General features: G+C 39.4%; 1 protein-coding gene and 1 pseudogene across 1 annotated transcript; one reads left to right on the forward strand and one right to left on the reverse strand.

Moving 5' to 3' along the window:
* The first annotated feature begins 1,873 nt into the window (after positions 1-1,873).
* Positions 1,874-3,657, forward strand: LOC141643396 (alkane hydroxylase MAH1-like; annotated as a pseudogene).
* Positions 3,658-14,810: 11,153 nt separating this feature from the next.
* Positions 14,811-15,889, reverse strand: LOC141641654 (uncharacterized). Its single transcript, XM_074450309.1, has 4 exons — positions 15,366-15,889; positions 15,167-15,176; positions 15,019-15,069; positions 14,811-14,852 (listed from the first exon to the last, which is right to left on the reverse strand). The coding sequence occupies exons 1-4, from the start codon at positions 15,887-15,889 to the stop codon at positions 14,811-14,813; spliced, it is 627 nt and encodes a 208-aa protein (XP_074306410.1).
* Between the last annotated feature and the right edge of the window lie 1,574 nt (positions 15,890-17,463).

The following is a 17,463-nucleotide window of genomic DNA, read 5'->3' on the forward strand; positions in this document are numbered from 1 at the left end:
GTCGACCCATTGGAAAGAAATAGTTTGAAACCAACACTAAAACGAGAAATAGTTTGCTAAATAACCCTATTTTGAAAAAAAATTCAAAAAATTAAAGAGATAATTTAATTAGTAGTTTCATAATTTTCCGTGAATTTATTATATGAATTTGCTGCCGAGAAATTTATGTTTTTGTTCAATAATTGTTTTTTTTTTTAATAATTTTGTTAATACATTTTGTTCATGAATTATTCTCCATTAATTTCTATGGGGAATCATTAGTGTCTCTAATTCATCGGCTCTAAAAATCTTGAATTAAGCGTGGATATAGGAAAGCTTACATTGAGCTCGACTTTCGTTTATCACATTTTCGTGTCTCTAATATAATTTTTCGTATGTAATTTAAATGCTTCACAAAAAATATTACTCCGATCTGTACGTAGGGCGAATTTATTATAGTAAGATTATTAATTGTTTATCAAAGGTAAATAAAAGTCTAAATAATCTTCATTAAATCTCTTGTTTATGGACGGAATGTGAGTAATTATTAAAAAAAAATGTTTTAGCCTCAATCGGTATTTAAGAGGCTTTCCCCAAAAACCGAGAGCCGGTGTACAATTCGAGGGCCGAGACATAAATAATTGTTTTGGCCTCTTCTTTGTTACGTACTTACGTCCATCCTACGAAGGCGTATTAAGGATAAAAATTGATCCTATTAGTTATTAAGATACACTTCTATCTATCTCTTAGTTGTTGTATAATTGTATCTCTATCAAATTGTATCCAATAGTCACCAAAAAAAATCTTGCTCAATCGCAAATTCTTGTTTCAGACGGTCATTTTTGTTCTGAAATTTCAAACGAGCAAATTTGATCATTTTATGGTCAATGTAACCACAATGGTACCGCCGGTTTATGATAATTTCTTTTTTTTTTATAGTGAAATTCTGTCTTAATAATTTAGACCAAAATAATCCGCTTGAAACATAAACAACTGTTGCTCAATAGTCATTTTCATACTCCATAGCACTTGTCCTCTTCACATTATTATGGAGACAATTCTCGCCAAATCGTCAACTTTTTGCTACGAATAATAAATTAAACCTCTGACGTACGTAGCCCTTAAATAACATTACTCATAAAATTTTGCAGGTAAGAGATGTTGATTGTTATAGATTCACTCCATTACGCCATCATGTGGGATGCCTCTTAATATAATTCCATATATTTTCAAATTTTAGTAGATAGAAATAATTTTAATTACAAACATATAGGGCGGGCCGAGTCGCTAGACCCTATTAAAACCTATTAACAAGTGAAATGACTCTTAGCAAATTTGATGGGCAAGTTTGATTAAATTAGCCGACTTCGAGAACATATAAACCTTGTTATAACATGGTTAACATAAACAATCAATCAAGCGAGCTAATTAAGCCCGATCACCCAAAAACCACGTGAAACAACATCATAGATAGTCAGAGTTTCAATCAAGCCGGTTTTTAGAACTTACAACCCTAGCCATAGTACCGAGCATAATTTTATGGCCAAATGAGGCTACACACTTGTCTTTCCTAAAGCAAATTCTACAATTAACAATTTTACTCGTATAAGTAATGAGTTTGTTTTTTGACAACGATAAACTGATATAAATAAAAGAAATTTTACATACCATTCAGTTCCATATTACCCATTTTCAAATGGGCGGGTACGAAAAACCTTTAAACTACTCGACATCCAATTAGTCAAACTATAACTGCTGGGTAGTAGTCGTGAATCGTGATTAACTCATTAGTTATTATAAGCAATGAGTTATTGACTATTTGCAAGAAGAACATGGGATGCTTGTTTTGTTTTAAAAGGGTGTATACGCTCTTCATGCTTGAACCTCATATTCACCACCAAACAATTTTGTTCACGCATATATATATAGTTACAACAACATACGCAAAATATTATTATTTAGGATAATATGGAGTTTCTTAATCTCTTCTTATTAACGTCCATTTTCATAATATTCGTCTTTTGTTACATTTTCCGCGGAAATAATAAAAATAGCATGCCTACAAATTGGCCTTTTGTGGGGATGTTTTTTGCCATTCTCAAAAATTATCATCGAATCCATGATTTTTGTTTTGAGATTACGGAGGGACCCGACTTGAGTTTTCTGCTCAAGGGTCCTTGGTACACTTCCATGGAGCTATTGGTCACGACTGACCCGAGAAACGTACACTATGCCATGAGTAAGAACTTTAGTAATTATGAAAAAGGCGATAAATATAATGAGATTCTCGATGTCCTTGGAGATGGGATTTTCAATGCCGATGGTGAATTGTGGAAGTACCATAGGAGAATGGCTCAAACATTTTTAGGGCAACCTCAGTTTAATCAACTTTTGCTTGACAAGATTTATGCAAAAGTGGAAAATGGTCTAATACCGGTACTTAATCACGCTTCTGAACAAGGGTTAGTACTTGATTTTCAAGATTTGTTCGAAAGATTTACATTGGATAGTATTTGCTCTCTTACAATGGGATACGAATTGGGATCGTTATGTGTTGATCTGCCTAGTGTTCCCTTCTCAAAGGCGTTAGATGTTGTTGAGGAGGTTGCAATTTACCGGCATGCTCTACCGGTTAGTGTATGGAAGTTTATAAGGTGGCTAGGTGTCGGAAGGGAAAGGAAGTACAAAAAAGCTTGGGAAACGCTAGACAAATTCATTTACAATTGTATAGCCGAGAAACATGAAGCAGTGAAGCAATTTGGATTAATTAATCCAAATGATGATGAACAAAATATAGGTGTTGATCTTTTGACATTGTACAAGGATAAAGACGACAAGTTCTTAAGGGATACAATCCTCAATTTCTTTATAGCAGGACGAGATACTACCAGTACTTCATTATCATGGTTTTTCTATCTTCTCTCCAAAAACCCGCAAGTTCAATCAAAAATTCGACAAGAATTTATCTCAATCATGAAAGCAAATGAAGACGATAATGGTAACATGAACAAATCGTATGCTTTTACTAGGAACAATTTCAAAGAAACAAGTGACAAACTAGTTTATCTCCATGGTGCACTATGTGAGGCCTTAAGATTGTACCCTCCGGTAGTACTTAAAATCAAAACCCGGTTGAGTAGGACATTCTCCCAAGTGGACACAAAGTGGAACCACATATGCAAATTATATTCAACTTGTATGCAATGGCAAGGAAGAAATCAATTTGGGGTGAAGATTGTTGCGAGTTCAAGCCTGAAAGATGGATATCGCCTCAAGGGAAGGTTAGGCATGAGCCTTCCTACAAGTTTATGGCCTTCAATGCCGGTCCAAGGACTTGTGTTGGTAAAGACATGGCCTTCATCCAAATGAAGGTCGTGGCTGCCACAATAATCCTAAACTACGAGTTTCAATCTGTGGAAGGTCAATCTGTTGTCCCTGAGACCTCCATAATTCTTCGAATGAAGAACGGTTTTAAGGTTAAAATGTCTAAAATTTAAGTTTAAGTTACTTGTTAATTTTCATGTATTTAAGAATAATCCTCATTATAATGTTACTACAAACAAACTAGTGAGAAGCTTAAGTATAATAAGTGTCAATATATTAAGGACAATATGTTGTATGGTTTGAATTTGAAGTATGAATTTTCAAATCTTAAAATAAAGTTATGATAAATCTCAATGAGTCTTCCTAAATTAGCAAACCTAGTTGGTAAATTTATCAAAAGTGATACTTCTCTCTTTGAATTGAAAACCAGATTAGGGTTTGCTAGAGTCATGGTTGAACTAAAGCTAGGGCAAAATTTCCCAAATTCCATTAAATTTTTGGATGAAAATAAGCAAGTAGTGTCTATTGACATTGATTATGAGTGAAAACCTAGCTTGTATATTAAATGCAAACAGTTAGGACACGAGAAAGACCATTGTAGGAGGAATAAGGCACTAACAAAACCAGTCATACCTGCTAGTACTGCACCTCTAGCTCAAAAAGTGTGGAGGCCAATCAAAAAGCCTGTTGTTGCAGCTATTCCTCAGGTTACATGCTCTACAGTGTCTCCTGTCACAAAATGTAAAGAAGCTAAGATGGATAATGCAAGTACTCCTATTACTAGGATCAATATTCCTTCCAGTGGGACAATTTCTCCTTTAAGACAGCCTAGGCAGGGGACTGATGCTAGCAGGAAAATTTCAACTACTCCTCATCACATGGAGGAGTTGAAGGGAACTTGCAGTCATAAGAAAGGAATTGGCGTGTCTGGTAATGACCCCCCTAACATTACACAATGAATTTTGGATTCTGGAACGTGCGAGGGATGAGTAAAGAAGTGAAGCAAAAATTTGTAAATAATTTTCTTTATGCTAATAATATTGGCTTGTTTGGTTTGTTAGAAACCAAGGTCAAGGCTAGCAATCTTCATAGTATTGTTAATAAAAAATTTTCAGACTGGAGTGTCTCCACTAATAATGTATACCATCATGGAGGTAGAGTCTGGGTGATATGGAAACCTCATGTTTTTTATGTTAATTTCATAAAATATGATGCCCAATTTATTCATGTTCAGGTGACTAATAAATTTACTCATATGCAATTTTACTATACCATCATCTATGCTTTCAATGGAGTGGGAGAAAGAGAGTCCCTTTGGCTGAACCTCAAGAATATTGTAAGGTATATTAATGCTCCTTGGGCCATAGGGGGGAATTTAATTGTGTTTTACAGGCAAATGAGAGACTAGGAGAAAATGTGACAGAGACTGAAGCTAAACCTTTCTATGACTGTATTCAAGAGTGTGGAGTAATGGATATATCAGCTACTGGTGCTTTCTACACTTGGAATAATAAGCAACCACCAGAGACAAGGGTATATAGTAGGTTGGATAGGCTGCTGGTTAATCAAGACTGGTTGGATAATTTCCCTGAATATCTGGCTAATTTCTTACCTGAAGGTCACTTTGATCATAACCCTTGTCTGGTGAGTAAAGGTTTAATGGAGGGAAATCAGCACAGGCCATTCAAGTACTTTAATATGTGGAGTGCAGCTGCTGGATTTCAGGAGTGTGTGTCTAAGGTCTGGCAACATTGGGTCCCTGGAAATAAGATGTACAGAGTGGTTAAAAAACTGAAAATGCTAAAACCTGAGCTTACAAGGATTAATAAGGATCACTTCTCTGAAATTGAGAATAAAGCTGATATAGCCCAACTCAGGTTGAAGCACCTTCAGGAGCAGATTATTTCTAAACCAGGGGATATGGGACTAGTCCAGCAGGAATATGAAGCCCATCATATCTTTAATTCTCCGTATACTGTAAAAATGGACTACCTTAAATAAAAAGCTAAAGCTCACTGGTTAAAAGATGGTGATTCAAACACAGCTTACTTCCATGGGGTTCTAAAAGCAAGAAGGAAAAAGAACTTTATTTGCCAAATCACTGATCACTGGAATAGAAATCACAGTGATCAGGAAGGGATTTAGAATGCTTTTCTGAACTATTATACTATGCTGCTGGGATCAAAAGCTACCACCACCAAAATCAACAAGAATATTGTGAGACAAGGGAATATCTTTACTACTGCTCATAGGAGCATACTTCTTACTCCTGGCACTAAAGATGAGGTAAAAGAGGTATTGTTTCATATTCCTGATGACAAGGCTCCCGGGCCTGATGGGTACTCAAGCAAGTTCTTTACGGATAGCTGGGATATAGTGGGAGAGGAACTTACTGATGCAATCTTGGATTTTTTGAATCAGGGCTTATCCTCAAGCAGATTAATGCTATTATGGTCACACTAATTCCTAAAATAGCTAGACCCACTAGTGTCCTTCAATACAGACCAATTGCTTGCTGTAATGTCATTTATAAATGTATATCTAAAATTTTGTGTAACATGCTGGCTAGTATTCTCCCTGATCTAATTGCTCAAAATCAGGGAGGGTTCATACATGGGAGGAGCATCATGGAAAACATCCTTATATGCCAAGACATCATTAGACTATATGAAAGAAAGGCTGTCTCACCATGGTGCTTATTCAAAATGGATATTCAGAAGGCATATGACACTGTTGAATGGGAGTTCTTATATCAAATGCTCAGTGCCTTAAATTTCCCAGAGCAATTTAACGGGTGGATAACGCAATGTGTAACAACAGCTAGTTATACCCTCAATCTTAATGGCAATGTGTTTGGGTTCTTTAAAGGAGAAAGGGGGTTAAGGCAGGGAGATCCTCTCTCACCCTTGCTCTTCACTGTGTGCATGGAATACCTTTCAAGGATCTTATCTTATTTAACTGGGGCTAATGATTTAAACTATCACCCAATGTGCAAACAAATAAAACTAACCCATCTTATGTTTGCAGATGCACTGTTTTATTTTAAAAAGGAGATGGCCCTTTAATTATGACAATTCTCAGATCCTTTGCAACTTTATCCAAATCTTCAGGCCTCAATATGAGTAAAGGTAAGTGTTTTGACAGGGTTTTCACTGATCTAGGATATCCTGCCAGAGATTTATAAGTAGGGTGATCTAACTCAAACAACTCGCCTGACTAGTATTATTAAATGAAATAATACCTAATAAATAAAGGCACAAAGATTTTATACGTGGAAAAACCCTGGGAATAAGGGAAAAAACCACGGGCACCAAGCCAGGAGTGATTGTTACTATGATTTTAGATATCCTGACAGAGTATATGTATATCAGGCGTGACAGGCGAATTTATAATGCTTAAGAGTATAAAAATGTAAGTGAGAATGAGAGTGTGTCCAACGATCCTTATGATTTTGTCTTCTTTTCTATTTATACTTGATTTCTCCGTCCTCCTTATGCCGTTTAGGGTTTCCTGGTAAATAGGGAATGTGCCCTATTTACCCGGAGGTGGTTGCCATCTCTCCAACCGTTGCCTTTGACTATCTTTCATATCTTTTCTTCTTTGAATTAGTCTTCCTTGTTTGTAGGGAACATATGTTAGTTGCTTAGTCTCTGCCTGTTATGCCTGTTTGTGCCTGAGTTATTTTCCTCCCAGGTTACTTAGGTTGATTATCGCCTGTTTTGTATCAACTCCTACTTGGTGCCTATCCGTGTTGAATAAATGCCTGGTTTCAGATGTCTTTTGTTTGGAACTTGTCTTTGGCTGTTGCCTGGCCTATGTCAGGTCAGGCAGGATAATTTTGGGCCCAACAATTGCCCCTTATCTGCTTATTCCATTATTGGGTCTGGCCAGGAATAAGGAGATAAAAATTTGGGCCAGGCAAGTGATTTGTGCAGGGACTTTTTATCGGATTTAGAATTAGTGTTTGATTCAACTTCTTGTAACGGTTACTCGCCATAAATAGGATAGGTTCACAAAACCCTAGGAGAGTCATGATTGATTTTAACCACTTGCTTTCCTAGCCGTTATAGTTTTGCGGCTATAAATATCCTGCTTTTGCCGTGTCTTTCTTCACATTCCAATCTCCAAATTTCTTCTTTCTCTTTTCTAAAAAATTCTCTCTTTGAAAAATTTATTTTCCAGAAAAAATAAGATATGGCTGGTGGCAGTTGAAGGACAGCAGCTTCCAAAGCTCCTGCTGAGGCTGGAGAAATTCCTGTTGAAGTTGAAATGGTTTCTGCCGAGGTTGAGAAGGTCCCTGATGTCATCCCTGAAGATGATGTGGTGGAGGTTGTTACTGCCCCAGAGATTCTGTCCATGTCTTATAAGGGGGTTGAATATTCTCCAAATAGGGCTTTGGCGGCTTCTTTTCATGAAGCCAATCAACTAAAACCAGCTTTTGAGCATTATATAAAGGGCAGGGGTCTTATTCCTCACTGGCCGAGGTTTGGATTCGAGAGTGGTCTGTCGGGGCTAATTGGAGTAGCCAGGTTGGTTCGTATCTTTGAGTGGGCGTTCGGGGGTGGTGGTCATCTTCCCCTTTCTCCTTTCATGATCGAGGTGATTAGGGCTATCGGGGTTCCCCGTTTCAACTCATGCCAATGGTCTGGAAAATTGTCCATTCTGTTGAGCATTTATGTTCTAAGCATAAATTGGTTATTACCCTGGATGACTTCAAGAATGTCTATCACCTGAAGAGTCATTCTACTGGAAGCTTTAATCTTCGAGTCAGGTCGAAGATGGCTCACCTGATTACCAACTTTGATTCAGGGGATGATAAAGGATAGGCTCAAACCTATATGTTTATCAAGGCTGATTCAATTGCCCATGACCTGGACTATCTCAATTACCCAGTTGTTGAAGGAGGTAACTTTCTTTCCTGCATTATTTTTGGTTTGGTAATAATATGTTTTTGGAGATTTTACTTACTTTGCTTGTGCCTTCTTGTAGTAAATGATTGGGTGAATGATCCTGATGCTGAGGGATCGGCTGACCGGATAGCAGCGTTTATGGCGTTGCCTGAAGAGGAGAGGGCGTAGCCTGCCTGTCTGGGACAAGCTTCTATGCCTCGTTTTAAGAAGGCTAAGTTGAGTACATATAAGCCTGTGAAGAGCACTAAGGTTCTAGGGGCGTCTTCGTCAGGGAGTAAGTTCTTTTGCTTTCTTTTGTTATTCTGTTTCCTGTATTGGGCACATGCTTATATTGCTGATTTTAGAAACTTGTCGTGCAGCTATCAGGGCTTCTGCCAGGATTGTTAGCTTTGGTCTGTCTCTGGTGAAGGCAGGGGTCTCTCAAATTACAGGGGAGAAGTCTAAGAGCAGTGACGCTACGGGAAGTGATAATGCTGTTCAAATTCAGGAACCAGTGCATGGGGTTCAGTTGGCATCGCCTGAGAAGGTTGTGGATGAGAGTGACCGTCCTGAGAAGAGGAAGAGAGTGGATGAGTCTTCAGGAGGGGTTCATGAAGTCAGGGGGGGTCAGGGCTCGTATGGATGAGGTCCAGTTTGCCAAGGAACAAATTCAGGCTCAGGCTTTTGTGGTTGATGATCCCTACTTCAAGTATCAGGCAGAGGATGCTTCTGCTCGTGCTTTGGCTGCTATGTACCGTTCCAGGGACTATGCTGCCAACTTGATTACCATGCTTCAGGAGGTATATATTCTTTGTTTTTGGCTTGTTTATTATGGATATTTTTGTGTGCTTTCTTTTTTTTGGCTTAGATAGGCATTTTTCTTTTGTTAGAATGTCAATGACATGCTGAGGAGCGCCTGTCAACTGGAATCAGTCCATGGCCTAAAAAATACTTTGGATTGGGAGGTACAAATCTTGAAAAAAGATGCTGACAAGTTTAAGGCTGAGTTGGAGGTGTCTAAGGCTGAGAATCACTCTTTAAAGGAGGATAATGAAGCAAGGAAGGCTCGGTTGCTGGTGGAATCTTCTAAGCTGAAATCTGCTCAGGATGCTCTGAAGGCTCTTCAAGCCAAATTTGATATTGCCCAGGAAGAATTGAAGGCTGAAAAGCAGGCTATGCAAGAGCAGTTAAAGGTGAATGAAGAATTGGCTGTGGAGAGGGCTTTGGCAGGAGAAATCTGCTCAGGATGCTCTGAAGACACATAAACTAAGCATTATAAATTCGCCTGTCACGCCTGATATACATATACTCTCTCAGGATATCTAAAATCATAGTAACAATCATTCCTGGCTTTAAAGATGTCTTTTATTTGGTTTTGACGGGGTTTTCACTGATCTAGGATATCCTGCCAGGGATTTATAAGTAGGGTGATCTAACTCAAACAACTCGCCTGACTAGTATTATTAAATGAAATAACAACTAATAAATAAAGGCACAAAGATTTTATACGTGGAAAAACCTTGGGAATAAGGAAAAAAACCACGGGCACCAAGCCAGGAGTGATTGTTACTATGATTTTAGATATCCTGACAGAGTATATGTATATCAGGCATGACAGGTGAATTTATAATGCTTAAGAGTATAAAAATGTAAGTTAGAATGAGATTGTGTCCAATGATCCTTCTGATTTTGTCTTCTTTTCTATTTATACTTGATTTCTCCGTCCTCCTTATGCCGTTTAGGGTTTCCTGGTAAATAGGGAATGTGCCCTATTTACCCGGAGGTGGTTGCCATATCTTCAACCGTTGCCTTTGACTATCTTTCATATCTTTTCTTCTTTGAATTAGTCTTCCTTGTTTGTAGGGAACATATGTTAGTTGCTTAGTCTCTGCCTGTTATACCTGTTTGTGCCTGAGTTATTTTCCTCCCAGGTTACTTAGGTTGATTATCGCCTGTTTTGTATCAACTCCTGCTTGGTGCCTATCCGTGCTGAATAAATGCCTGGTTTCAGATGTCTTTTGTTTGGAACTTGTCTTTGGCTGTTGCCTGGCCTATGTCAGGTCAGGCAGGATAATTTTGGGCCCAACAGTAAGTCAAATGCATACTTTAATGGGGTAAATGCTATCTTGAAACAGGATATCTTAAGGATATCAGGTATGGTAGTAGGTTCTCTCCCTTTTAAATATCTTGGAATCCCAATAAAAACCACAATACTTACTGCTAAGTGTTTTAGCAGGAATTTTACTAAATAGAAATGTCCTGCCAGGGAAGATTTGAGGGGTGATCTAACTCAATTTGACTCGCCTGATTAATGTAATTAAATAAATAAATGAACAAAATTAAAGACACAAAGATTTATACGTGGAAAAATCTTGGGAATAAGGGAAAAAATCACGGGCACCAAGCCATGAGGGATTTTCACTATGATTTTAAGTAGCCTGACAGGGGATTTGTTTGCCATGCGTTTTGCGAAATAAGGCAAGCTAAGAGTAATTAAGTATTGAGTACAACAATGAGAGAAATGGTATGATTGTACGAGTGAATAAGCAAGTGTCCTTCTTCTCTAATCTTCTTTGTTATTTATACTAGCCTTCAAACGGTCTTTTCAAGTTATTTTTAGGTTTTCCCAGTAAATAGGCCTTGTGCCCTTTTTAGTCGGGAGTGGTTGGTTGACTCCTAGAGTTGGCCGCCATTATCTCTGCTCACTTAACTGTCTTTGTTTGTTGTGGACTTTGTTGAATGAGTCTTCCGTGGAAATAAGAGCCTTTTATTTGAGCTTTAGTTGTTGCCTGACATGTCTTGGTGACGCTTTAGTATGTAACTAGCTGAGATATCCATTCAAGCTCGGCATTTTAGATGCCTGACCTGTTCTTTCCTCCTGGCGGGTGCCTGCTCAGGTGCTTTGTATAGAATGCTTTTTATCCAGGCTTGGCTTTGGATAGTGCCTGATTCTTGTTAGGTCAGGCAGGGTAATTCTGAGCCCAACAATTGCCCCTTTTCTTCTTATTCCCAGTGGATCTGGCCAGGGATAAGGAGATAAAAAATTCGGGTCAGGCAAAAAATGTATAAGGATATTTTACCGGAAAAGTGTTTGAGTTCTTTTCAACTTCTATAACGGCTAGTACTCATTAATAAGGTAGGTTCATCAAACCCTAGGAGAGTCATAATTTTATTTGTCCACTTGTGTTACCCGTTGTGTTTTTGCGGCTATAAAACCCTTGCAACGTCCGTTTTGCTTTCACATTCTCATTCTCCAATTTTTCCTTTCTTTCTCTAAAATTCTGTCTCTTCAAGATTTCCTTGTGAAATTAACCTCTATTTGAAAACCAAAAAATTAATTCTTCAATTAAATCTAAAATAATGGTTGGGGGGAGAAGAAAGGCGGTTGCATCTAAAACTCCTGCTAAGGTTGAGAAAGTTCCTGCTATTGTTGAGGTTCCAGATGCCATTCCCGAGGATGAGGCCGTGGAGATAGTTTCTCCACCAGAAATGTTGTCTTTGTCGTAAAGGGGGTGAGTATACTCCTGTGAAGCCCTTGGCTGCTTCTTTTCATGAGGCTAACCAGTTGAAGCCAACCTTTGAACATTATCTGAAGGGCAGGAGTCTTATTCCTGCTGGAGCTGACGTTTGGATCCCTGAGAGAGGCCCAGTCAGGGCCAATTGGGGTAGTCCAGGCTGGTTTTGCATTTTTATGTGGGCGTTTAAGGGTGGATGTCAGCTTCCATTTTCTGCTTTCATGGCTGAAGTCATCAGGGCTATTAGGGTCCCTCCATTCCAACTCATGCCAATGGTTTGAACGATCGTTCATTCAGTGGAGTAATTGTGTACTAAACACAATTTGGTCATTACCCTGGAGGATTTTAAGAACGTTTATCATTTGAAAAGTCATTCCCCTGGTTGGTTCAATCTTCAAGTCAGGTCGAAGATGGCTTATCTGATTACCAACTTCGATTCATGGGATGATAAAGGATGGGCTCAGACCTATATGTTCATCAGGGCTGACTCCATTGCCCCAGACCTGGATTATCTCAATTACCCTGCTATTGAAGGAGGTAGTTTTTTCTTTTCCTGCATTATATTCTGGTTAGGGATGTTTTATTTTATTTTAGAAATATGCTTACTTGATTTTATCTTCGTAGTGACTGATTGGGCAAATGATCTTGATGCTGAGGGGTCGGCTGATCGAATTGCTGCTTTTATGGCGTTGCTTGAGGAGGAAAGGACATGGCCTGCCTGTCTAGGGCAGGCACACATGCCACGTTTCAAGAAGACAAAACTGAGCACTTACAAACCTGTGAATGATGCTAAAGTTTCAGGGGCTTCTTCATTAGGCAGTGAGTTTTGTTACTTTTGCCTTGTAGTTCTTTTTTGTTTTGGACATATGTTTTTATTGCTAATGTAGAACCTCGTCGTGCAGCTACTAGGGCTTCTACTAGGATAGCTAGTTTTGGTTTATCCTTGGTAAAGGCAGGTGTTTCTCAAATTACAGGGGAGAAATCCAAAAGTAGTGAGGCTACAGGAAGTGATAGTGTTGTACAGGTTCCGGTGCCTGTCCAGGAGGCACAACTGGTGTCTCCTGAAAAGGTGGCAGATGAGGTTGACTGGGTTGAAAAAAGAAAAAGAGTTGATGATGCTTCAGACAGGGTTACTGAAGTAAGGGGGTCAGGGTCCGTATTGAAGAAGTTCAGTTTGCTAAGGAACAAATTCAGGCTCACTTTTTCCTGGTTGATGACCCTTTTTTCAAATATCAGGCTGAGGATTCTTCTGCCCGTGGGTTGGCTGCCATGTACCGTACCAGGGATTTTGTTGCTAACCTAATGACTATGGTGCAGGAGGTAAGAATATACTTTTATTTGTTTGAGTTTTGTTTGTTCTTTGGTTAAGTTTTATTTGACTGGTGATATTTTTATATAATGTGAATGACATGTTAAGGGGTGCCTGCCAGCTAGATTCTGTGACTGGCCTTAAAAATGCTTTGGACTGGGAAGTGCAGTGTTTGAAAAAGGATGATGTTGCCCTGAAAACTGATTTAGAAGCAGCAAAGGCTGAGATTCGTTCTTTGAAGGAGGATAATGAGGCAGGAAAGGCATGGTTGGTGGTTAAGTTATCCAAGCTGGTTCTGCTCAGAATGCTCTGAAAAATCTTCAGGCCAATTTTGATGTTGCCGAAGAAGAATTAAAGGCTGAGAAGCAGGCTATGCAGGAGCAGTTGAAGGCAAATGAAGAGTTGGCTGCTGAGAGGCACTTGGTGCAGGGCAGGTACAAGGATGCTGCTCTCTACTTCTTTGATACGGGCCGTGTGGATGCTACGAAGGAGCCTGTTGAAGTTAGGCCATTTTGGGATCCTGACCAGGAGCTGACTAACTTTAGCTTCTTATCCGGAGCTGTGCAAACTACATGCTGAAGAGGAGGTAGATTCTCCTCCGTCCAAGGAGAAGAGTGGTGAAGTTGGTGGGGAGGATGATGAGGAAGAAGAGGATGAAGAGCCTGTTGATGAGGGAATCGGTTCTGCTACTGCTTCCAAGGCAGGCTAGTTATTTGTAGTTTGTTTTTTTGTTTTTGGAGTAGTTTGTTTTGTTTTGGCCCATCCAGGGGGGATGTTCCCTATACAAACAATATTTTTGTTTTTGAGGATGATTTTGCCCTATCCAGGGGGGTGTTCCCTAGGTAGTCATATTTTTGGTTTTGGTATAATTTGAATCCTCTTTTCTACTGGTTTCTTTGAATGGCCTAATTTGTATCTGTAAACAATGTATTTTAAAATATTTTGTTAGAGGGATGCCTGTCAGGAGGGCTTATGGCCCTCAGCCAGTCAAGAGGGCTTTTTAGACAAGTGGTCTGGTTTATTCCACCACTGTACTTGTCTTTTATTTTTGTACTGAGCTCAGTTATCTTTTTTGGGTCAGGCAGGCAGGTGCCAAGTTATTGTAGAGCATTTCTGGGATGCTGTTCAAGTTGGGTGGAGTGGCCCTCAATCCTGAACATTTGTCTAAGCCTATGTATAATGTATAACTAATGGAAAAAAGGCGTAAAACAAGTTTTCAAGATTCAACATAGTAAGATTTAAATAGGCAGGCGTGATAGAGTTCGCATAAAAGAAAATAGGCAAATATTCAGGCAAGATAGAAGGTAGCAGGAAAACATAATTTGTAAAGGGTACATGGTTTTATTTGGGGGTTTGCTATATAAAACTTGGTTAGGCACATATAGAGTTAATAGTTTTACCTGGTTTTGGTTTAGACATGAAATAGTCTTAGGTGGGAAACATTTCATGATCTGGGGATCATTTCTTCGTCCAGGGTTTGTAATCTGTAGGCTATCTGTCCTACTATTGAATTAATCAGGTATGGCCCTTCCCATGTGGGAGCTAGCTTGCCAGCATTTTTGTCCTTGGTGTTAGGGAATACTTTTCTTAGGACCAAGTCTCCTTCCCTGAACATCCTGATGTTAAAATTTTTATTGTAGCTTCTGGCTACTGTTTGCTAGTAGGAGGCTATTCTGATATTGGCTGCATCTCTCAATTCTTCAGTCAGGGTCAGGCTGTCTTGTAATAGTGGCCTGTTTTCCTCTATGGTATTCAAGCTGCTTCTGGTGGTTGGTACGTGGATTTCTGCTGGGATTACTGCTTCACAGCCATGGACCAGGGAGAAGGGGGTTTGGCCTGTGGTTGTTTTAGGTGTAGTTCTGTCAGCCCAGAGGACTAAGGGGAGTTCTTCAGCCCATCTGCCTTTTCTTCTTTTTAGTTTTTTCTTCAGGCAATTGATTACTATTTTGTTACTATATTCTGCCTAACCATTGGCTTTTGGGTAGCCTGGTGTGGATGTTACCAGGTTGATATTCCACTGTGCCCAGAAAGCTGCTGTTCTCTTTCCCACAAACTGTGCACCATTGTCACAAACTATTTCTGAAGGTATCCCATATCTGCATATGATGTTGCGTTTGATGAATGATATGACATCCTTCTCTTTGACTTACCTGTGTGAATCTGCTTGTATCCACTTAGAAAAATAGTCAGTCATTGCTAGCATGAAGACTTTTTGTCCAGGTGCTTGAGGTAATTTGCCTACTATGTCCATGCCCCATTTCATAAATGGCCGGGGAGCTGAGATGGAGTGTAGATAGTAGCTCTGATGGTTGGTGAATGTAAGGGGAGTGGATTTGGCAGACTTCACACTTGGAATTATAGGCTATGCAGTCAGCTCTAAGGGTTGGCCAGAAGTAGTCTGTCCTTAGAACTTTACTACCCAGGCTTCTGCCACCTTTGTGATTTCCACAGTATCCACCGTGTATATCCTCTATGACCTTTTTAGCTTCATGAGGTTCCAGGCAACGCAGATAAGGTCCAGCTTGTGACTTTTTGAACAACATGTTATTGATAATGGTATAGGTGAATGCTTTGATCTTTAGGGCCCTTGCCTCGTTCTTATCATTAGGGAGTGTCCCCTTTAAGAACCAATCATAGTATGGTTTAGTCCAAGAATTTGTGTCCTCATGGATAGGACAAGTTTGGTCAGGTCTTTCAATGGTTAGTTCTAACAGGTGGACAATAGGTATTTTATCAAACACAGCAGGGCTGAAATTTGACCCCAGACTGGCTAAGGCATCAGCCTGAGTATTCAAGTCCCTTGGTATTTGGTCAATGTCAAATGAACTAAATTTTTTGCAACGCTTTTTGACATAATCTAAATAGAGGACCATTTTTGAATCCTTTACAGCATATGTTCCTTTGACTTGATTGGAAATTAAAAGGGAGTCAATTTTTACCTTGAGGTTTGTCACACCAAGTTCTATACATACCTTAAGTCTAGCTATCAACGCTTCATATTCGGCTTCGTTGTTTGTTGCTTTGAACTCACAACTGATAGCCTGAGCAATTAGGTCTCCTTGTGGTGATTTCAATACTAATCCTAGGCCAGTTCCTCTCATGTTTGTTGCTCCATCTACGTGTAAGGTCCATTCCTGGCCTGATTTACGAGTGTCTAGATGGTTGACCTCTTTTATGAGGTCTGGTTCTAGGTTAGGGTTGAACTCAGTCACAAAGTCTGCTAATGCCTGAGATTTAATTGATGTCCTGGGTTCAAAGGTAATGTCATAGGTGCTTAGTTGTACTAACCATTTTGCCATTCTGCTTGAAAGCTCAGGCTTTCTCAGGACAGATTTGATAGGCAGGTTGGCCCTGACAATGATTGGGTGACTTTCAAATTAAGGTCTAAGTTTGGTGCAAGATATGATTAGAGCAAGTACGTATTTTTCAAGTAGACAATACCTTGTTTCTGCATCCAATAGACTTTTACTTACATAATAGAATAGGTGTTGCTGGCCTTCAATTTCCTTGGTTAGGACTCCACTTACTGCTGTTTCAGTGACAGATAGGTAGACCGTCAGGGGTTCTCCTTTGTCTGGTTTGGCCAGCAGTGGGGGAGTATTCAGGTATGCTTTTAGTTCCTGTAAGGCTGCTTCGTCATAGAAGTATATGCATCTTTCTGATGATCTGGATATGAATCTGTTCAGGGCTGCAACTCTTCCTGTTAACTTTTGGATATCGTTGACTGATTTGGGGGATTCCAGTTCCAGGATAGCTTTTATCTGTTCTGGGCTGGCTTCTATTCCTTTTTTGGTTACCATGTATCCCAGAAATTTACCTGAAGAAACTCCAAAATGGCATTTGGAAGGGTTGAGCTTCATATTAAATTCTTCCAGGATCTTGAAAGCTACTTCTAGATCCCTGACATGATCTTTAGCCTTTTTTTATTTGACCAACATGTCATCAATATAGACGTCCATTGTATCCCCTATTTGATCTTTGAACATCATGTTGACCAAGCATTAATATGTCGCCCCTGCATTCTTCAGACCAAAGGGCATTGCTGTGTAGCAGTATATGCCTCTTTCTGTGATGAATACAGTGTGTTCCTGGTCAGATGGGTGCATCTTGATCTGGTTGAATCCACTTGAGGCATCCATAAATGTTAGGAGTTCGTGTCTTGTTGTGGCGTCTACCATTGAATCTATTTGAGGAAGTGGGAATTGGTCTTTTGGGCAGGCTTTGTTGAGATATGTGTAGTCTACACAAACTCTTCACTTGCCATTCTTTTTCTGTACTACCATCACATTTGCCAGCCACTCAGGGTATATGACTTCTCTTATCATTCCCATGTCTAGCAATTTGTTTACTTCTTCATTAATAATGGTATTGCGTTCAGAGGCAAACTTTCTTCTTTTCTGTTGCATAGGCTTATAAGATTTGTCAATGTTAAGTTTATGGGTGATGA

This window comes from Silene latifolia, chromosome 2, assembly GCF_048544455.1.
Source record: "Silene latifolia isolate original U9 population chromosome 2, ASM4854445v1, whole genome shotgun sequence".
Taxonomy (NCBI): Eukaryota; Viridiplantae; Streptophyta; class Magnoliopsida; order Caryophyllales; family Caryophyllaceae; genus Silene; species Silene latifolia.

Coding starts and splice junctions, on each gene's coding strand:
- LOC141641654 (XM_074450309.1), bottom strand. CDS start 15,889: ATGGTCCTCTATTTAGATTATGTCAAAAAGCGTTGCAAAAAATTTAGT. Junction 14,853..15,018: donor CACAGTGGAATATCAACCTG/GTAACATCCACA, acceptor AAACAACCACAG/GCCAAACCCCCTTCTCCCTG.